This window comes from Moschus berezovskii, chromosome 20, assembly GCF_049115385.1.
Source record: "Moschus berezovskii isolate FMDL1 chromosome 20, NW_MosBer_1.0, whole genome shotgun sequence".
NCBI lineage: Eukaryota > Metazoa > Chordata > Mammalia > Artiodactyla > Moschidae > Moschus > Moschus berezovskii.
In genome coordinates, this window is record NC_142479.1 from 65,300,529 (window position 1) to 65,323,413 (window position 22,885).

Below are 22,885 nucleotides of genomic sequence, written 5' to 3' on the forward strand. Positions count from 1 at the left end.
TGTGGGGCCTAGTTCCCCTGGGCCCCCTGCATTGAGAGCGTGGAGTCTCAGCCACTGGACCACCAGGGAAGTCCCTAGAGATCGTTTTGAAACATGGACGATAAATCCTGGGGACTATCGAAGGTGGCCGCCACTGAGTGACATGATACGCTGGTAAAAGGCAGAGTCCTGAAAATGATCACGGTGCTCCATGTCACATGGTATGTCACGTGCACCAGCGCTCCCCCAGAGCTGTCTGAGGATCCTGAAAAGTTGGGCAGGTCTATGGTCAGGCTCAGCAGCCTGCACCCTTGACGAGCTCCGAGGAGATGCCCCCAGAACGACAGGAGGGACAGGCAGAGGCAAGCTGAATACTGAGCTTCAATTTCAGGATATCATTGTTTTCTCCTTTCTTAAAATACAAAGTAATCTTTGGTGTAAAAGTCACCCCAAACTCTCCTTCCTGGGGAATCTGAAGAAGGCCAAAGATCAGGTGACACTACAGGGAGCTAGTCTGTAAGACGATGGAGACTCGCGGCTTCCAAGGCACACAATTAGGCCTCTGGGGACAGATGATACAAACAAATATGCTGCCTCGACACCGGAATCTACACGCCCAGGAGTTTCCCATCCTGCAGGTTTCTAACAAGAAGTGACATGAATGGGATAAATAATCCGGCAACATGGCTGGCACACAGAGCACACTGTCCAGTGCTGACAAAGCAACAAAACCCAAAAACAATAAAGCTGCGTTTTTAAGATCTTAATGATGTAAAAAAAAAATGCGCTTTCGTACCCACGTGACCAATTAATGTTACACTGGACTTAAATCAGTCAACGTACATTCATGCTACTGTCAGAAGCACCACATTGCAAAGCAGCCACACATTACAGAATTCCACTTGGTGAACATGATCTGGACAACAGTGAGGATGCACATTTTATGTATACTTATTATACTTTCCAATAATGGGAGGAAAACACAGCATGTTTCTTTCTCTTTAAAAAAAAAAAAATAAAACACAATCCAACGCTAAATTTTGTTTACTAGGCAGCAAAAGCAAGGCAAGTGTCAAACTGTGGAGTAATATATTTTTCAAAACCCAATCTCAAAACAAAAAATGACCTGCCTTATCCATCTGTTCAGTGAAAGGGCAGGTTTAAAAGTCTGAATGACAGGTAGGAGAATTCTGCTGAAGAAGCCTGGAGGCTACTAACCATTTTTTTTAAAAAATTTATTTTAAAAGGAGAACATGGACTTCTCTCAAAAGCTCCTTTTCATTCATTTATCAGACAGGGCAAATATATCTTTACAGTCTAAGTTTAACATTAATCTTAAAATGTGGTGGCTCAGACGGTAAAGAATCTACTAGCGATGCAGGAAGACCCGAGTTCAATCCGTGGGTCGGGAAGATCCCCTGGAGAAGGGAATGGCAACCCACTTCAGTATTCTTGCCTGGAGAATCCCATGGACAGATGATCCTGGCAGGCTACAGTTCATGGGGTTGCAAAGAGTCAGACACGATTGAGCAAGTTTCACTTAAAATGTAAATAAAATGGAGAAAGTGTCCTAAAACATTAATTCTTAAAATTAAATGGCAGCATGCCTCTAAACAGAGTACGTGGGCCCATTTCCAAACAGCCAGCCCAGGGCAGGCAAGACGCAGGGCTCACCTGGTTTGCACAGGGCTGGGGCGGCAGCGGGGGCGCTGGCCCTCCCGAATGGCAGCGCTGGCTCGGCGGGCTGCTCCCCCCATCCGCTGCCGCTGCTGGGCGGCTTACCCCACGCTGCCGTGCCATTATCAGCCAGGGTGGACGGGGATGGTGACTCCCCCCAAGAGGTGTCAGCCTTCGAGTGAACGTTAGGCATTTCTCCCCAGCCCGACGAAACTGGAGAGGGCACAGAGGGGAGAGGACAACAAAAGTGAGACAGAGAGAGAAAGTGAGAACGGTGATTTCCAGTTCAAGACCGTTTTCAGATTATCTTTAGGAGAAAGTGAAAAGGAGGCAATGTTACATCTCATCACATCTGTCTGTTTTGTTTTTTTTTTAAGTTGCAGTCTTCTCACTCCTGACCCGTACTCCCTTTAAACTGAAAGTCCGTTACATTAAAAGCTATTCTATTCACACCATCTGCAACAAGATAGAGTTTTAAAAAGTAGTTTAAAACTAAAGTTTAAGGAGTAGCTCTTTTGATTCTGGTGTTATATGTAACAACCTAAAAGAAATTTCATATTAATCTCTTATAAAAAATTTACGAGTTGCAACATTTTTCTCACTTTATCTTTCCGACCAACCGTCGAAAACACAGGTCTGGGCAAACAGGAAGACGACAGAAGAGGAAACACATACAGATAAAGTAGAAACAGGGAACCCAGATGGTTCTCGGCTACCAGCACTGAGGTGGGAAAGGAGCTGAGCTATTGGTGTTAAAAGATGGGAACCAAATGGAGGAATTAAGGAGAAGGGTGGTTCCAAGCGTAGCTCAGAATTCTTTCATTCCTCCACCCCATCCTGGTCTAGCGTCCTGAGCCGGGACTTGTACCAGAGATGAGGGTGCAGTTGAACCAGGCAAGGTTTCCTAGCGAAGTCGGAAGGTTCTGGCGTTACTATCCGTGACACACAGATGAGCCTGAGAGACGAGGCCACAGTCAGGGTCTCTCCACCTTCTTTATACTTGAGTAAGACAAACATTTTACATATCGCACGCAAACTCCATTTTCCCAATCAACCCAAATTCTGCTCTTTGTGCCTTTGCCCACAGGCTCACTTGATAATACTGAAAAGTCACGCTGACAGCTCACATCAGCTGTAATTTTCATACAGACATGGCTTCATACAGGCAGAACTCTGAATGCTTTAAATACTAACCGAAGAATAGAAGCCACAAATAAATCAATCACAAAATTTAAATTATTTGGTTAAAACATGGATATTACCATCTCAGTTATGAAATATATTAATTTTCTGACTAAAAATAGCATGGAATCAGCTCCCTTGATGTTTTACTCTAATATAACAGTAATGATTAATGACAAGACTACCTACCGCCTATGAATCATTTAAAATTACAAGCTGTATAATGAGCAAAACATTATGTGAATTATTACCAATATCACAGAAAGTGTTAATCACTCAGTCGTGTTCAACTTTTTGCTACCCCATGGACCGTAGCCAGTCAGGCTCCTCTGTCCATGAAATTCTCCAGGTAAGAATACTGGAGTGGGTTGCCATTCCCTTTTCCAGGGGATCTTCCCGACCCAGGCATTGAACCCGGGTGTCTCGTACTACAGGCAGATGGTTTACCGATTCAACCACCTGGTTAAAGGTACTATCAGGGAAGTTAGCCCTAATCACTACTGTCAGCAAAGACTATAATATTACCTGTGACTACACAGAAAACAATAATACATGTTGGGAGAAGAAGTTTTACAAATTGAAGGAACAAAATTAGGAAAATTAACATAGAAGACAAAAATTAAGGAAGTTTTGGGAAGCTGAAATAATTCAGGTGTTACTAATAGTCAATCAGATGCAAAGATAGTGATTTATTGTCGGCAGTTAAATAACAAAATCACCTGATCAAAAGGCAGGCACACAGGCAATTCCCTGGTGGTCTGATGGTTAGGACTCCACTCTGCCAATGCACGGGGCACTGGTTTGATCCCTGGTTGAGGAACTAAGATCCCACATGCCCCACAGTGTGACCAAAAAGGGTAAAGAGAGAGAGAGAGAAAAAAAAGGCAGATGCACAGCATTTCTCTAGATTACTGTCTTAAAGCTCCAGACTGGGTTTGAACTAGATCCAAACAATCCAGTGTAAATCCTACACTGCATTTCATAAATTAGTATTGGTTTTCCTTAGGTTCATCAGAAAACTAACTAGTGTTAATATAAAAAGAATGGGACAAAATGATTGTCCTGCAGCATTTACTTTCACAAAACCGGACACACACACCAAAACCTATGCAATCGAGAAACCGTATTTTCCAACACAGAGATCAATATCCTTAAGTGATGATGATCAACAACTGAAAAGCAACTTAAAACCTGACCTCTGAGGTTAGTGAACATTCTGTAAAATCAGTGAAGGTCAAGAGTGATGCTGCAGAATCTGTAAAAGACCTGCTCTGTAGCAGAAACCTCATCAGACATTCATCGGGTTTGCACTTTGTTTGCAGGGGGAATCCCAGTTGATCCGCAACAAGCAGGCGAGTGCTCAAGCCCTGAGCTGAGCCACAGCCTGGCAGATGCTGTCATTGCTGCTTCCATCTCTGATCCCGGCGGCCGGGGTGGAGCCGTATGTGTGAAATGAATGGAGAGGACCTGAAGGAAGCAGTGCCTTGACTGTTACGAGGGAACCGAGGGCCTGATCCTTCTGTGGCACAAAGAACAGCTGGTCCCCCAGACCAATCGCCTGTGGTTCCTGAGAGGGACAGACTCTGCTCTCACTGCAGAATAGTGCTCAGTTCAGGACAGACGGGAACATCATAGGTGGTGTGGGGCCAGGATAATGCCTCAACGCAGCTACACTGTCGTGGCAGAATACGAGACTAATGCCATCAGTGGAAAATTACCGAGTAAGCCCATCATCCCCAGTGACAGTGCATGTGCACTGTCTCTGCAAAGGGCTTGTTGTTATTCAGTCACTAAGTGTGTCCAACTCTTTGTGACCCATGGACTGTAGCCCACCAGGCTCCTCTGTCTATGGGACTTCCCAGGCAAGAATACTAGAGTGGGTTGCCATTTCCTTTTCCAGTAGGGCTCAGTGAAGGTGAAGTCGCTCAGTCATGTCTGACTCTTTGCGACCCCATGGACTGTAGCCCACCAGACTCCTCCATCCATGGAATTTTCTAGGCAAGAGTACAGGAGTGGGTTGCCGTTTCCTTCTCCAGGGGATCTTCCCAACCCAGGTATCGAACCCGGGTCTCCCACATTGTGGGCAGACGCTTTACTGTCTGAGCCAGTACGAGCAAGTAATTCCTGTAACTTTTTGTCTGTCTCTGTCAAAGTGGTTGAAATAAAATCCACAGCTGCTTTCACACTATCGTGACAAATATAGACATCACACACGTGCATAAGGCCCGGAGGACAGAGAACAAACAAGAACCCGGAAACAGTCACCATGGTGGATGGGGCATGTTTTCCTTCTGTTTAGTGAGACTGTGTGCAATTTGTTAAAAAAAAAAAAAAATTATCTATAAATATTTTTCACATACAAGTAAATAACTTTGGCTCTTCCAACCAAACAGGAATGCCTTTATCCAGGGTGAATCTCATATTCTTTGTCCACTAAAAACCATTAAAAGGAGATTCTGAGGGTAACATATTCAAGAGGAAAAAAAAAAATCACAAATGCACATGATGTTGTCCCTGTCTCTGTGGGGTGTCATGGATGTCGTATGTTACAAGTGGCAGTGTATTTCACATCTGAGACCCCCACCACCTCCCCACCACGTGTGCCCTCAGCAAGCTACTTAACTGCCTGTTTCCTCTGTAATATGAGGCCCCGGCGGCCATCAGGACCACATGAGATGAGCATAAGATGTGCTGCATGTGGTTGCCTGGTGCTGCCAGGCCACGCTTGTCACCAGGACCCGGGCACTAGGCACACAGCAGGAGCTTTTTCAAAGACAGTGAGCAGGGGGTGAGGGAGCTCTGACCGTGACCCAATAAGTCATGGGAACGAGGACTTCCAGAAGAAAGACCTGGGTGGGCGTGACGTGATAGCTGTGTTTCTTAATAATTTAGTTTTGGCTGTGCCGGGTCTTTTCTCTAGTTGCGGCGAGAAGGGGCTACTCTTGTCACTGTGGTGGCTTCTTATGTTGCAGAGACGGGCTCAAGGGCGTAGCTGTGGCCCATGGGCTTAGCCGCTAATCGGCATGTGGGACCTTCCCAGATCAGGGGTTGACCTGGGAATGATCTTGTCTCCTGCACTGGCGGGTGGACTCTACCACCGAGCCACTAGGAAAGCGCAGAACCCTACCATCTTAGAATCTCTCCTCTCGACCTTGGCCCTCTGCTCATCGCCCCTCTCCCACAGCTGTGCCTGCTGCCCCATCTCTGGCTGAGACCCAGGCTTCTGCATCCAACCTCTGCTGTCCCCTCGACGGACATGTGCCTCCTGTGTGCACACTGAGAAGGCAGTGCACCTCGCTGTGACCTGCCCACCTGCCCGAGCTCTGAACCCTCCCTGCTCCTGCATCCAGACATCTTCCCAACCTGGCCGCTGTATCCGTCTATGCCCCTGGCCACTATTCCTTCCCATCATGCCAAACACGGCTGAGCTCAGCTCTTCTCCTCCAGCTGTGCTTCCCACTAATCCACTCTTACAGCTGACACGATTCTGTAGTTAAGCCTGATGGTTCAATCTGCTTCATCTTCTCAGTGGCTTCCCAGACCTCTGGATACACCCCAGTTCCTTCACGGGGCCTAAAAGAATGTGCTCTTGCCGTGGTCTCCTTTCTCTGCAAGGCCTTCCTGCCACTCCGCCCCCAACTACGGGGAAGTTCTGTTCCTTAAAGATGCTGCCTCCCTCTTGCCTCCAGGTCTTCTGCGCTAGTGCCTCTGTCTGAGTCACTCTGCTGCTAGTTCTCCAGTTACAAAGGCCAGCGGGGCTGCAGTCTCTCTCCCCCCACGGTCTGTGCTGCACGTGCGTTTTCTCAGTCACAGTTCACGCTCCCTGAGGGCAGGCCATGGTCTGTAACAGCTTCTCGCCTCTTTCACTGCAGTATCCAGGAGTATCTAGGACAGTGCCCTGCGCAGGGCAGGGACTCAACACACAGATTCTCATCTAATTTTAGCATTTTTCTTTCCACTGAACTCAGAATACGATTTGTACTGTATAATGCCATATAAAACCATTTCAACCAAAAATGGTTTTATTTGATTGTTAACCACATCAGAAACACCTGTGGAGCTTTAAACCAGCCAGTGGGCGGGCTTCCGATCTGGACCAATGACACCTGCATCTGAGGTGTCTCTGAGACTGGTACCTCCCAGCTCCCTAAGCTCCCGGGGAATTCTAACAAAAGCCCTCTGGGGTTGAGAACCACTGGTTTATCTCATAAAGACTTTGTAATAAGTAAACACAGGCTAACACAATGGCCTCCAATCTTTCTAAAAAGGGTATATTTCTTCTTTCCTCTCCTTTCTGTTGAAAGTGGGTAATATTTTCCCCTCTTGGACTGAAAGCTATCAGAAAATCCCATTTTCTTTTTTTTCTTTCTCTTGGATTGAAAGCTATCAGAAAATCCTACTTTCTCTCTATAATATTATCTCTTTGGATAATATTCAAATACAATCCTGTAAGATAACGGGCACGGAAATCAGTTTAATGTCATTTGCTACAGAAACGCTAGTTGAGTGTGTGTGCAAACGTAACGAGAGTGTTTCTTTAACCTCGCAAGGCACACGCAGCCCCGTACCTGGGCCGAGCAGCGGCGACCGGCTGAGCTGGGCGCTGGCCTGGTGCGCCGGGGGCGCCTCGGCCGTGCTCGTGCTGTTGCTCGCAGCGGTGGCGGTGGCGCCGGCGGAGGCGCTGCTCTGGATGCCTGGGTTGTTTCTGTCCCACATGTTTACAGTTTTATTGTTGTAGTTGCTCGGGTCGCCCCAAGCTGAGGTACCGTCATCGATTTCCATTTTGCGTCGGATGGATGGCGGGGAAGGCTCCTCCCAGCCCGTGGCCTCGCTGCTGTCCTTCGGTTTGACGGGGACCGGCCCCCCAATCCACCCTGTTCCTGTCTGTTTCACGGAAGCGGCTCCTCCCCAGTTACCCGAGCTGCTGTCTGGGGGTTTGCTTGCCCAGTTCTGTTGGGGGCCGGGCTTCAGAGACTCTCCCCAGCTTGTCCCTGGATTCACCTTCGCGTTTGTGCCATCGCCCCAGCCACCGGTCCCCGACCTCGGAGCCTCGTTCCAACCAGACCCTGACCGACTACTGTCAGCATCCCAGCCCGAGGCGTTCTTCTTCCCCTCCCCCAGGTGCCCGAGGACCGAGGACGAATCCGCCCAGTCTCCCCCTCCTGCACTCCAGGCTGGGTTCGACTTGTGTCCATCTCCCCAGTTCTGAGATCTGGGTTTCTGAGGCTCAGCCCAGGTGGGGGACTTGTCCTCCTGATTTACGGTCCCGCTCCAAGCGTGGCCACTCTTGGCAGCAGCAGCATTATTAACAGCAGTAGAGCTTATCGCCTCCCCCCAAACCCCGGGGCCATTTGGCGCTTTGTGGCTGCTGTCCCCCCAGCCGGCGTGCGCTGGCGCAGCAGCAGGCGGTGAGCTGACCCACCCCGATACTGAAGAGGTATTTGTACTGTTCACGCTGGACCCATCGTTCTTCCCCCCTGAGTGTGAAGGCTGAGTAGCTGCACACCCCCAGGCCTCTGTCCCATTGTCGTTCTTGCGCTCGGACCTGGGGGACTCTTCAAATTCCCAGGCAGTGTTTTGCTTCACTGGAGTCTGTCCCCAACCAGTGTTGGACAGAACTCTTGGGTCAAGGTCGCTCCTTGGCAACTGGAGGTGCCCTTGCTCGAGAATCCCTTTGTCTCGCCGTCGGCCTTCTGCTCCATCCCGCCCAGTGCTTCCTTCGTTGGGGCTGCCAGAACCCTCACTGCTGCCTTCACTGGCCGACGTTCCAGAGGACGCAGCTTTGGCCCAAGAGTTCATGTGCTCGCTGCCAGGCTGCGCGGCAGGATTCTGGCTGCCAGCGCTAGGACTGTCCCACCCTGTTGATCCTTTCCCGTTGATGTCGCTACTGGAATGCTGGTTGGGGGGCTTCCCCCAGTCCCCGTTCACCCCGTTGGAGGTGCTCCGGCTGGGGTGGCCCCAAGCTCCCGAGTGGAGGTTGCCCCCGCCCCGCCCCCAGGCGAGGATGCCAGGACCAGCGGGAGGTCCCGAGTCCCACGCGTTGTTCCCTCCATTCCCCTCCTTCTGCACAGCGCTGCTGGAGCTGTTCTGCTTAGCACTTAATGCTGAGTTCACAGTGTCGCCATTCCCCTGACTGAACCCGGAACCGCTGTTTCCTGTGGCCGGGTTACCTGGGGACAGTCCCCACACAGAACTGCCGATTCCTTCGCCGCCACCCCCGCCGACTTGAGAAACTGACGATCCATTAGCACCAGGAAGGCCTTGCAGGTGGGGTGGGATGATGGCCCCCATGCCGACAGCCATGCCCCAGTTCGGCAGTCCGTTCGTCTGCACTGCGCTGAGAGGGTTGGGGGAAGGGTTCAGGGGGTTAGTGTTATTTGGTCCATCAGTGTTAAGGTTCTGAGGTTGTACGCTGAAAGACACATTCTGAGAAGTGGACGTTTGTGGTTCTGTGCTCTCTTGCGGCAGCAAGTTTCCCCAAGCACCTAAAGTGCCCGCTGGGTTCCCATTCTGGGTGCCCATATTTTGACCTATGGCACTGACCGGACTGCAAATACTGGAAGGGCTGCCTGTCGCCACAGTTCCCTCGTGTCCGAGTACAGGCCAGGCAGCTGGGTTGGCGTTGGGATTAAGGTTAAGATTAATGCCAGCGTTGGAGTTGGAGGCACCCCAGCAGTTCTGACTCCTCCCATCTCCGATCACGTTGTCCATTTTCCCATCCCCGCCGCCGAGGGAGCAATGAGCCAGGCCCGAGCCGGCGCCCGTGGCTACGCCCCACACTCTGGCGGCACCTCCGTTACCGTTCGCTCCCCCCGCCCCAAGGGCACTCTGAGCGGCTGGGTTTTGGAGTGTGCCGCTGGAGCCATTACTGCCGTTCGCCTTCTTGGTCTGTCCAGTGAAGCTGCCCTGGGCGCTCCCCGTAGCCATGCTGCTGCTCTCTGAGCCGCAGCTGGAGGCGGAGTCAGCGTCTGCGGCGCATTCTGCGGCGGATTCCGTCTCTGCTCCCGTGAGGGAAGGCCAGGCCCCCGCGTCTGCCCTGTCGCTTACTGCCTTCCCCCAGCTGCAGCTGGCTTCGCTCCGGTGAGTGGGCTGTTGTCCCCAGTGGGAACTCTCATAATGCTCCGTTGGGCCGCTGTGACCGAGATCTGAAAGAGACAGAACACGTTCAAAGTTAGCTTCTCCTCCCACTTGTCAATCGACTGCTCAAACTAGTCTTGGGGGCACGCTCTTTCTTCTGAGTTTTCAATTCTGAATGACAGATACTAAAAATGGCTTCAAGAAAAAGTCTGTCTTCTAAGTGCGTGCTAAGTGGCTTAGGTCATGTCTGACTCCTTTGACCCCATGGACCATTCCATAGCCCACCAGGCTCCTCTGTTCATGAGATTCTCCAGGCAAGAATACTGGAGTGGATTGCCATGCCCTCCTCCAGGGGATCTTCCTGACCCAGGGATGGAACCTGAGTCTCTTATGTCTTCTAAGTAGCTCCCACTCAAAAAAGAGTTAATGCTTCCAAAATTACATTAATTCTTACCAATACACCATCCTACTGGGAAGATTCACAGTGTACACCAGCACACGTGAGTCTCTGAAAGCATCTGTAGTAAAGAAATCGGCTTGACTGGAAGTAGTCTGAAATCTACCCGAGTGTGCAACACCTATGAATACACTGGCACCAACACCAAAGCTCACATGGATGCTTGAGTGCAACCTGCAGTTCTCTGCAAGACCTCTGAAGAGTCACAGTATTAGACGAGAGGCTACATGGCGCATTCGGCAGAAAAGAATCATACATGCCCCACAGAAGCACATAACAGAACCAAGTATTTTGGGGATTGGGGATGGAGAGACAGAAAGAAGTAGCTTTAGAAAATTATATCTCATGTTATCAAGGGAACAACGGCTGCTGCTGCTAAGTCACTTCAGTCGTGTCCAACTCTGTGTGACCCCATAGATGGAAGCCCACCAGGCTTCCCCGTCCCTGGGATTCTCCAGGCAAGAACACTGGAGTGGGTTGCCATTTCCTTCTCCAATGTGTGAAAGTGAAAAGTGAAAGTGAAGTCGCTCAGTCGTGTCCGACCCATAGGGACCCCACGGACTGCAGCCTACCAGGCTCCTCCATCCATGGGATTTTCTAGGCAAGAGTACTGGAGTGGCTTGCCATTGCCTTCTCCGACATTTCTACTACTTTGTCTGTTATTACCAGTGATTACGATTTACCCATTTCCTGAGCATTAATAAAAAAATATTCACATCCCTACATCTGGTATCTTCTTAGATCTCTAGGGATTTCTTCTACCTCTGCTTTTTATTTTGCTAATTTAGTCTTTTCTTTGGAGAGTCCCCAGAAGATCTTTATATGATATTTTCTATGGTGTTTATATAATTTCACTGAGGAGTCTAATGAATAATCTAATATTTGGTATCTGAATTTTATCTCCTGTAACTTCCTAATTTTTTTGAGTATTCTTAACATTGCAATCAAACTTATATACCAAATTTTCCAACAGGCTTTATTTGAAGTATGCAGTGAAGTGAAAGTCACTCAGCCGTGTCCAACTCTTTGTGACCCCATGGACTGTAGTCTATGGAATTCTCCAGGCCAGAATACTGGAGTGGGTAACCTTTCCCTTTTCCAGGGGATCTTCCCAACCCAGGGATCAAACCCACGTCTCCCACACTGCAGGCGGATTCTTTATCAGCTGAGCCACGAAGGAAGCCCATTTGAAGTATGCATCACTCAAAAATAAAGTAATATAAAAAAATTAATTTAATGTAATTACATAAAACCTCAATTAAAAATCCTTGACAGAGTTTCTTTAAATAGTAAGATACACAGATAATTGCAATTAAATATTTCTTCTCTTTTAGAACTTTTCCATCATGTTCTTTGCAAATTAATTTCAACAAGAAAAAAATCTTACTCATCATGCACAGTAAAACTGGGTGTCCCCTCAAATCTCTTTTATTATTTGATAGAACTAAAAGAAGAAAAGAAGAAGTATGCAATCATCACTATCACTAGGAAGAATACACTACAGCTCATTTCAGCCTTAAGAAAACACCCACACCAGTGATTTCCGTTGCCTGATTTAAATGGAATGTAATGGATTTAGAGTGATGGTCTAGGTGATTCTAAAGTAGGCAGGTAATTCCAGGCGAAACCCACAAAGGGATAATGAAGGAGGGCGGCAGAAAACTTCAAGTATCTAAATTACCATAAAACAATAAAGTTTTTTATTGCCAGATATTAGGGGTTGGCTCTACAACTCTGGTTTATGACCACTTCTTCTGTTGGTTTTGCCTATACTATAAAAACTAGCTTCTTTAGTTGCTAACTCGTGTCTCACTCTTTTGCGACCCCACGGACTGTAGCTCGCCAGGCTCATCTATGGAATTCTCCAGGCAAAAATACTGGAGTGGGTTGCCATTCCCTTCTCCAGGGGGTTGTCCAATCTCAACTCAGGGATTGGAACCATGTCACCTGCATTGGCAGGCGGGTTCTTTACCACTGAGCCATCAGGGAAGCCCCCAAACTAGTTTGCACTGTGTTGTGCTGAGTTGCTCAGCTGTGTCCGACTCTTTGTGACCCCATGGACTATAACTCACCAGGCTCCTCTGTGCATGGGCATTCTCCAGGCAAGAATACTTCAGTGGGTTGCCATGCCCTCTGTCAGGGGATCTTTCCAACCCCAGGGATCAAACCCAGGTATCTGGCATTGCAGGTAGATTCTTTATCATCTGAGCCCAAGATGAGCCCAAGGGAAGCCCAAGAATACTGGAGTAGGTAGCCGATCCCTTCTCCAGGGGATCTTCTTGACTCAGGAATTGAACTGGGATCTCCTGAATTGCAGGCAGATTCTTTACCAGCTGAGCTATCTGGGAAGCCCCATGGAGAACAGTATGGATGTTCCCTAAAAAATTAGAGTTACCATATGATCTAGCAATCCACTTCTGGGCATATATCTGGAGAAAACTATAATTCAAAAAGATACACACACCCTAATGTTCATGGAAGCACTATTTACAGTAACCAAGCCTTGGAAGCAACCTAAATGTCCATGGACAGAGGAGTGGATAAAGAAGATGTCATATATCACTTATATGTGAAATCTAAAAAACGGATACAAATGAACTTATTTACAGAACAGAAACAGACACACAGACATAGAAAAAACTCAAGGTTACCGAAAGGGAAGGGGGGAGGGGTAAATTAGGAATTTGAAATTAACAGATATACACAACTATATACAAAATATAAAATAGATAAACAACAAGAACTTACTGCACAGCACAGAGAGCTACATTAAACCGACAGGAAGCACTAACGTGAGTGAAAGCAGCTCCAGGACGGGGAGGAGGAAGGGAGAGGATGGACTAAGGTCCAGATATGGTGAGTCTGGGGCGCCTGCAAGGCCTCCAAGCGGATCTGTCCACGGTCCTGGGAGAAGCAAGCTGGAAGCTCAGGCGGGAGTGTGCAGTTCATCAGCCCCCTGTGTGGACTCGTGCATCCTTGCAGGTGCTTCATCCAGCTCCTTAAAAGGCCATCGCTGCCACTCTTCCCGCCTCTTCACTCCTCTCCATCATCCACTTCAGCTGCCCGATCAAGTGGGGACTACGTTCGACAAGCACTGGGGAATCTATGGGTTGTCATCCACTCAACAGGACCCTTTTCTCAAAGGCAAGTGTCTGCAAGTGGTGCATGCCAAGACAGCAGTGTTCCTAACTCAGAGGGGAGCTAAATGTTCTGGTACAGCCAGCTGGAAGGGAGTTGAGAGAGAGAGAGAAGGCTAGAGGAGAGGAGATAAAAGAGGGAAGGAGGCGAAAACATGAGATGAAATATCCTCCAGGAAATTCCCTGGCAGTCCAGTGGTTAGGACTTGGTGCTTTTGTTGCCACCGCTCTGGGTTCAATCCCTGGTTGAGGAACTAAGATCCCGAAAGCTGCTCAGCATAGCCAAAATAAATAAATAAATAAGATCCCCCACACCAGCCTTAAGGGTGTTTTACTGAACGGGCATGCACACCGGTGCTTTGGCGCAGAGGGGTAAAGAAAGGACAAGGTGTCACTGCTACTAAAGGAGCCTAAAGGAGAGGCTCAACTCCCACCAATGTGCGGCACAGCTCGAGTCCACTTTCAGGTGAGGACTTCTGTCCTAAGCTTGCAAAGAGGGCCAACTCTTACATATGGAGCTATCTGGAGGGGCTTAAAATGAGGCCAACAAGTGAATTTGCTATATATGTTTGTCTAAGTGTTATTACTATGTAAGCCACTAAAACACATTTTTTTCTACATAAAATATTTTTAGTTGTAATGAAAACAGTGGATAAGGAGAAAAAAGAGAGACAAACATTACAACGTCTTTCATTGTAATTAAACTTCAAGAATACCAAAATGATATAAGGATTTCTTTCCAAGAAAATAGCACTTTTGAGGGTGCTGAAAGGATCAAAATGAACATTAAATATGAAAATAAAATGAACACAAAACCAAAAGGTTAAGGGTAAATGGTAAGAATTACTCTATGCCATATTTCTGCAAGTAGATTTCCAGTCCTGTTCCCTAGAGTCTCCGGTTCTGGTATTCTTAGTGTCCCAGGAGCTTCTTTACGAAGTCCTCTCTTCTGATAGTTTAGGGCCCTGTAACCGAGGCTGTTCCTATGTAACTCTAGTCACAGTGTCCTCAGAGGACAGTTCCCTGATGACAGTTCACATTGTGCTGAACACGCATGTTCAGCAGTCCTGCTGATGAGCTTACAAACAGAGCACAGATGAACAAGAACGTTCTGTACCAAGACAGGTGTGATGCTCACAGGTGCCACTCTTTGTTCCAGTTTTTCCTTTCCTTTTTCCACTTTACCTTGTTTTCTCATTTTTGTTCCTTCTCAAAAAGTTTTGAAATGGGAATCAACTGTGTCATGTGTACTTTAATATTAAAAAAAAAAAAAAATCTGGGGACTTCCCAGGCGTCTGATGGTTAAGACTCCACACTCCCAATGCACGGGGCGTGACTTCCATTCCTGGTCAGGGAACTAAGATCCCACATTCCATATAGTCCAAAAAAAAAAAAAAAAAGTTTGAATACAAAAATGCATTTAAAAGCTGGGAAGGACTTGAAAACTGGAAAGCAGAAAGTTACGATTTTAATGCAATATTTATGGTTTTCAAGTATAGACTTCAGTTGATTTGAAAATACAACTCACCACTGTCTTCTTAAGTGCAGTGGTAAAGGCCAAACAACAGAAAAAAAAAAAAAAAATAACAACAGCCGAACCTACACCTCCAACACATGAATGAATTAACCTAAATCCACTTTGGAAAAACTAGGTTTTCCCCACTCCTCACCATCCTTTCCCCACCCAGACTCCTTTAAAACCTCCTGGGGGTGCTGAGGAGCACAGTTTGACCAGTTCTGTTCTGGGGAAATCCTTGAAGTCTCTCCTCTTCTGCCCCTCCTCATCATTAACACCATCATCATAATTACATCATCAGCATTATCACCTCTACCATCACCCACCACCACATGTTATGACCTTAGAATTTACCCCCTAAATGAAAATGTTTTATGCTTTTAAAACTATTATTCTCTTTATCTTTAAATGATACCATTCTTCTTGGTAGAATTTATGACCTTGAAAATATTTGAGTAACATGGTTTTTTCATAAACCAAAATCTCTTGACTGTGTTATCAATTAAAAAATTCATCTTTTAGTTATAGTCTAAAAGAGTGTATGAAAGAAACTGAAATGACTGACTTCTGTGAGTAGGCATTTTGAAATGAATGAAAGCTCTGAAATAAACCAAGGCTGAATTCTCCTGTAGGTTATTTTACACTCTTCAGCATAAGACCAGGAGCTTTAAAAGGCTAAAATATATGCATCTATTGAGCAGCAAGTTTGAGAAAGTTTATAAATAGGAGTGTTCATATCCCTAAAGCGGGTAAAGAATCTGCCTGCCAATGCAGGAGACCCAAGAGACACAGGTTCAATCCCTGGGTTGGGAAGATCCTCTGGAGTACGAAATGGCAATCCATTCTGGTATACTTGCCTGGGAAATCCCATGGACAGAGGAGTCTGGTGGGCTACAGTCCATGGGGGTGCAAAGATTTGGACAAGACTAAGCACGCATGCATACATGCACGCATATCCCTAAGACATCACATAACATGGTATTTTAAAAGTTCTAAGTATTTCCACACACATAAGGTTAACTGAACCTTACAAGTTACATCTGTTTTACAGATGGGGAAACAGACTAAGGCCAAACTTGCAAAGGTGTTATAACCAATGGCCAGTGAAGATTGATCGGAAACTTGTATCTTCAGAATAAAACTCTAGTGCACCTTCCATTCGGAGAAGGCAATGGCAAGCCACTCCAGTACTCTTGCCTAGAAAATCCCATGGATGGAGGAGCCTGGTGGGCTGCAGTCCGTGGGGTCGCTAGGGGTGGGACACGACTGAGCGACTTCACTTTCACTTTTCACTTTCACACATTGGAGAAGGAAATGGCAACCCACTCCAGTGTTCTTGCCTGGAGAATCCCAGGGACGGGGGAGCCTGGTGGGCTTCCGTCTATGGGGTCACACAGAGTCGGACACGACTGAAGTGACTTAGCAGCAGCAGCAGCAGCACCTTCCATTACAACATTCTATCATTAAACTAGTTCCACTAAATAAAAGCCTTAACAAAGAAAAAAGTAATGAAGTTTTGTATCATGTTAAATTCTTTTTTAAACAGCTGTCTGAATAGTTCACACATTCTAAAAATAGGTGTCTATAAAAATCTAAGTAACAAACTGTCTTAAGTGATTAAAAGGATTACACAATAGCATAAAGAGAAAAACCTTCTTCTTTGGCTTTTAAATTCCAAAATGTTACCAAAGAAAGATAAAATTTTCAAGAAAAAGTATTTAACAAAGAGTTTTTAAAGCTCCAGTAAGCGAACTTGTAATTAGGTATCAGGTTAATCAGGTAGGGAAGGGCGGGCAAGATTTACTCAGAAGTGTGCAGAAGGCTTAATTTAGTGCTAACCCTGACAAACTGTATGGAATTCATTCTTCCTCACCACAGGCCTTTTAACTGAAACGGCAGAATAATAAACTACATCATAAAGTAATTCCAAATGCTTCCTGTAGTTGGAAACACAATGTGTACTGGTAACTCATACTCCGACACTGTGTTTCTCAAGGGGCGGAATCCAGGTAACCACTCTTTTCAGCCTTGGAGAACCGAAGCCGCCTCCCTCCACTGCCTCGATGCCGGGGCAAAAATCTCCTGGAGAAAGTGTTCTTAGCTCAGAACTCCAGCACTGGGCAGACTCGGAGACATCTCATCCATCCACTTCCATCCTTGCAAGGGATTATGAAACGCAGAACCGAGTGAAAGGCTTACTGAAAACAATAATCAAAGTGTCCACAAGAAAAGCTTGATGGCCCTGCTTTTCTTCAATACGGCAGGTCGAGGCTGCTTCCCCGGGGTCCAGACCCAGCGAGAAGGCCCCGAAAGGGGAGGGAACCTCCCCGACCCGGGAGGAGCAGCCGGGTGGGTTCGGTGGTGGCTCTCTTCGGCTACTCCGCGGGCCGCGGGGGCACAAGTACCTGCGAGAGGGGCCGCGCACCCCTTGGAAGACGCTACCTCGCGTGCCGGCCGCCCGCATGTAGGGCAGCGTGGGCTCCCCGCTCCGCCGGGACACCCGCTGTCGCGGCCGGGAGGCTCCGCCTGGCGACCTGCAGGCGCCCGCGGGCAGGACTGGCGGTGCCCTTCCCACCCCGGGAGGATTTGAAAGCTTTGATTATCTAATTGTAGCTGACACTAAACCGATCTTCCTGCCTCTCAACATTCTTTCGATGGTCACACCGTTTTCACTGCAGGACCCGGTTGCGGCAGCACGAGAGCCACTTTCCCTCTGTGTTTTTGAAAGTCAGCCAAAAGTGAAAGGGCACGCTGCCTATTGGCTGCATGCAGACAAACCGCTGCCCTTTCCTCTTAAGTTTTCGGTTCCTCCTCTTTGCCGCTCTTCCCCCGGAACGTCTGGCATACCAACACTAGCTATAATTTTCTAAATGAGCCCCATATGTAAACTGGCACGTGTCCAACTTCTTAATTACTTTCCTGCTTCTATCTACAAAAGATCTAAGTAGCAAACACAACCACATATTAATCAAAGCCTCTGTTTATAAATGTACAAAGCAGCCACCAAAACAATAGATTGCCTTTAGTGCAGCCAGAAAAAGAGTTTTTAAAAAAGATAAAAAAGCTCACAAGTGCTTCAAGCTGGAGTTACACTGCCGATAGGCAAAAACAGTCTGAATAGAGAATTCACACTTTCCCAGAAGCTTTATAGGGTGAATCAGTGCATTCGTATACTGCTCACACCTTGCCAGGTAACATTTGCTGCCAATTGGCTGATTGGGAGTTCCCCTCCAGAATCAATACAAGAACTTAAACTCTATTTCCGTTTGCATTACTTTATTAGAAGGCCAAAGTTTTATTTCAGGACAAACTTGTTATTTAAAGAGAGCACCTGGATCCAGGGCTGTGCTTGGGCTGTCTGTCTCACGGGACCCCCTCCACCCACTGTGAGGGGTGACCAAGCCTCTCTGGATGCCCCAGGATGGGGGACGGGCTGATCCCTGCCCCACAGCACTTGTGCTGCCTAATGGGCCTCTATCCTCTGGAGCTGCCCTGCTCCATGAGGCCTCCTGGGGCGTCAGACCAGAATTTCTGTAACTGAAATGCTCCCAGGCCCTCTTCCTCACAAGGCTCTTTGCAGGGCTCCCCTCAGTTCCTTTCCAGTCCACACAGATGTCTCAAGGCCTCTTTTTCCCTAGCTACTCTGGGCATGCCTGTTTGAGAGCCATGTTTTTCCACAAGGGATGTGACCCCTAGGAATTAATCTAAATGTGGAATCAGAGCATCAACGATTAACAGGAACCGTCCACCTGAAAACGTCTTTTTTTGAATTGGAAGCCCAATATAAAGAATCTGTGCTTAAACTTACTTAAACTTGTTGAAGGACTTCCCTTCAGCATTAGCATTGCAGAACGTTATAAGTAAAGTGGCCAGGAGTTAGCTGTGCATGCTAGAATGGAAGTCTTGGTTCCCTTAGAACTCGTGATAGTGCTGGTGTAAATAATACTACAAAAACTACAAAACCAACGGCGTCACTCCAACAACGCCCTGGGCTGACATGGAGATGGCACGAAGCTAACACAAAGAGTGGCCGGTAGAACCTGATATCTGGTTAAAAAAAAAAAAAACAACAAAATGGAGAGTAATTTATTCTTTTTATTTTTTTTTTAAAAAGGTTTTTTTGGATGTGGACCATTTTTAAAGTCTTTACTAAATTTATTGCACTGTTGCTTCTGTCTTACACTTCGGTTTTGGGGCCCTGGGGCATGTGGGACCTTAGGTCCTCGAGCAAGGGTTGAACCCACACCCCTTGCACCGGAAGGTGAAGTCCTAACCACCAAACTGCCAGGGATGTCCCTGGAGGGAGCTTTAGATTGCTGCCCTCTGGTGACCTGTGAGCCAATGAAAGCTCAGCCTGTTCTCAAACACAGGTGGTTTTTTATCATCACCTTCACCCACGTTGGTCATGCGAAGTCAATAATGCCGCTGGCCACTTATACTGGCTGCAGAGGCAACAGTCAATTTGGGTGTGTTTCCATCACCTCTGTAGATCATGCCACGCAGGGCAAAGAATAACTTCTGAGCATTAGGCTAGTAGTCAGTATACATGATCATATATTCATATTCTTGGGGAAAAACACAGAAATTGAATGTTGCTGGGGTGAAATAACTCCTAACTTTGATTTTCTTATCATTAGAAATGGTGTGCTATTAAATTCTTAAGGGTTAGTTACCACCTTACCCCCTGCTTGGGTAATTCAATCTCAGTTCTGTTGACCCAGCATTCATACTTATAAATTTAGAGGAATGCAATCATTAATCAAACCATGTTTTTCATTTTAACTTGGAGAGGCTACAGGAGTGAAAGCCCTAACACAAATGCAAATAAACACATAAAAATCTATGTATTCCTTTAAAAAAAGTTATAAGAGCTTTTACTTCAAGCAGTATCTAGAAAAGTTTCAACGTGGCAAGAAAATGTGGAACCCACTAACAGAATTTCAGTTGGATGTCAATGAATTCATTAAGTAACTCGCACCACTAGAAGGAAAAGTTCATGAAGATTTTGTGAGTTGTTTTTAGTTGCTGCTCTGTAACAGTGTTTCAAAGGTACAAATCTATTTGCAGCATGTTTCAAAAGTCTCACAAGTTCCACATTCACAGCTAGCATCTGAAGTTACCAAGCACTTGGTATATGCAGGCCCTGTGCTGAGTATGAACCAAATACCTCAGTTTTTCAATAGAAGCTTCTTAAATCACCAAGCTATACAAGTCTGACTATACAATCTCTGTTAAGATTGGTCAGAAGACCATATTTCAGTGTGGAGAGTAACCGTGTACTTGACTATTAAACTGGTGGCAGTTCAGCAGACGGGATTCTATTCAATGAATACATTTGATCATTTCTTCTCTTACTAGCTTTTTGCTGACAATCACTGACCTACATCCTCTCTACTAGGAATTTAGCAGATGAAAGTCAAGACTATTTGAAGAGACATGGCGAAGTTGTCTAAAAATATTTTTTCCAAATAAAACCACAAAGTCATGGTTTTAAAAAAAAATGGTGCTGCAAATACTTCGATGTCACGTTGGAATTATTCCCCATATTAAAAGTCAGCATATGAAGGAAAAAAAAAATGTGACATGTTTCTTTTAAATTCTAATCTAATACAAGATGCCTCTTTGCCTCTCTAATTACAGACCTGAATTTCACTACCATGCTAGAACCAGTGCCAATTGTTGAATTACTTGAAACAGAAAGATTTAAGAAAATAACGGAGAATCATGGCAGTTGAACACATGGACTTTGCTCTCTTCCAAAAATGTCCCTAAAACTCCAGGAAAGAAAATCTTTTTACAGTGCTAATCCACGAGATCAAGCGGAGGGGGACAGGAGAGAGCAGAGGAGAGATGCCGACATTCTGAGGCTGGAAAGCAAATGAGTAAGTGGCCAGTTCTCCTGCGAGCCCAGAGAGAGCTGGTCTTGAACTCTAGGCCAGGACACCAACGAGCAGGGGGCAGCGCAGAGCCCCAGACCCCGCGGGGGCGGAGCAGGCAGCACTGCCTCAGGGTGCTCAAATACATCAGTTAGAAACAGCTACTCCCCAGAAAATGCTATTACCTCCCTGCACAGAAAGCATGTGTGCAGTAAGAGATGTCCTAATTACCTGGAAGAAAAGGGTTTCACTATCAGTTTTCACTGCAGGGCTCTAAAGCACCTGCCGTGACGGATTTATATGGACTGACGAAGACTTTTAGTTTTTGGTGAGCAACAGACTTAGCTGAAGTAGCTAAAGTGAAAGAAAGTGAAAGTTGCTCAGTCGTGTCTGACTCTTTACGACCCCATGGACTATACAAAACATGGAATTCTCCAGGCCAGGATACTGGAGAGGGTAGCCTTTCCCTTCTCCAGGGGATCTTCCCAACCCAAAGATCGAACCCAGGTCTCCCGAATTGTGGGCAGATTCTTTACCAGCTGAGCCACAAGGGAAGTAGCTAATGCCATCTGCAAATACACAAGGAACAAAATAAATAAGTAGGGAAAATAGAAGTAAACCTAAAATCGAATTGAAGCGAATGTATCTGTCATTGAGCTAGCTTTGCTCAGTGTACAGTAAATAGTGAAGTGAAGTCACTCAGTCGTGTCCGACTCTTTACGTCCCCATGGACCGTAGCCCACCAGGATCCTCTGCCCATGGGGTTTTCCAGGCATGAATATTGGAGTGGGTTGCCATTTCCTTCTCCAGGGGATCTTCCCAACCCAGGGATCAAACCTGGGTCTCCCGCATTGTAGGCAGATGCTTTACTGTCTGAGCTAATAGGTCCATGTTTATTACTGAGCAGCAAAGGTAAAAACAGCAAACCAGTCCTCAGGTGGGAAGAGTGCTCTGGTTCTGGTGGCTTACCTGGCTGGGGCTTACTGGGGTGTGGCTGTGCTCCAGCTCCAGGCAGCGGGGGTGGGCTCAGCCCTGCAGGCCCAGCACCCTGGGTGGGGCTCACGCTGGTCAGGGCCCCCGTGGGCAGTGGCTGACCTCTCTTTAACAGCTGCTTCTGTTCTTGCTGGCGGAAGCGTGGAGGCACCTCGCGAGGCAGGTAACGGGCTGCAGCTGGCTGCTGGCCGCCGGCAGACGCACGTTTGCCATTGCTGCCACTGGAGAGGGTGCTGGTGGAAGTACTGGTACTGGTGCCGGCAGGTTGGGGCTGGCTTGAACAGGTCTTGGTAGGTTCTGGCACTAGAAGGAACAGAAGGAAAAGACCCTGACTCCTTAGTATTATCACCGCCTTCAACCCAACCCAAACCAAAGAAAACAGAACACAAAACCGAGGAATGACAATAGAGAGCTTTGGCAGTGAACTGCACCAAAGTCCCGAGTTCCAGGCTTCAGACCCACTTTTCCTATAAATGAACCTGGATCCTGAGCCGTAGTCCCTGGGCAGTTTCCTCACCCGAAAGGCAGGCCATCAGGCTGGGTCAGAGTCGCAGGTCTCCAGCATGAGCAGGAGTCAGGAAAGGCCCGACTCCTGGACCCCAACTGGGAATTCACTTGGTTGGAAGGGAGGCGAGGCTACCAGTCTGCATTTCTGGTAAGTTCTTAGGAGAGGCTGGTGCCCCAGGTCCTGGGCCCACACTTTGAGAACTACTGCTTTCGGTCAGTATTTCTCAAAATTAAGAGATCATCAGATGTCCATGAATTTTTATATAAATGTTTTAATTCTGAAGAAAATTATATATATATGTAACATTATAAAAACTATTATTATCCCTTGCAATCAGCCTGCATTTCTCATCTCCCCCGTGAGTCCCACCGTCCATCCTGTGACCCCATTGCACACAGTATCCAAGAGGCCTCTGCCCATGATTTTTCTGTTGCCCTGCACAGCAAACCCTCAATTCTGGATGAAGCCACTGTCCACTCTCTC

At 47.0% G+C, this 22,885-nt stretch overlaps 1 protein-coding gene across 7 annotated transcripts in view; it reads right to left on the reverse strand.

Annotated features, from left to right (window-relative positions):
* The window catches only part of TNRC6C (trinucleotide repeat containing adaptor 6C), a 118,355-nt gene that overhangs the window by 32,999 nt on the left and 62,471 nt on the right, over positions 1 to 22,885 (reverse strand). For 6 of the 7 annotated variants that reach the window (XM_088829296.1, XM_055408479.2, XM_088829294.1 and 3 more), the window contains 3 exons: positions 21,871 to 22,197; positions 7,407 to 9,983; positions 1,654 to 1,869 (listed from right to left, as the gene is read on the reverse strand). In XM_088829296.1, the coding sequence (XP_088685422.1) occupies positions 1,654 to 1,869; positions 7,407 to 9,765 (2,575 nt within the window). In that variant the 5' untranslated portion in view covers positions 9,766 to 9,983; positions 21,871 to 22,197. The remainder of the gene's footprint in view (positions 1 to 1,653; positions 1,870 to 7,406; positions 9,984 to 21,870; positions 22,198 to 22,885) is intronic. The other variant, XM_088829295.1, reaches the window with a different exon arrangement.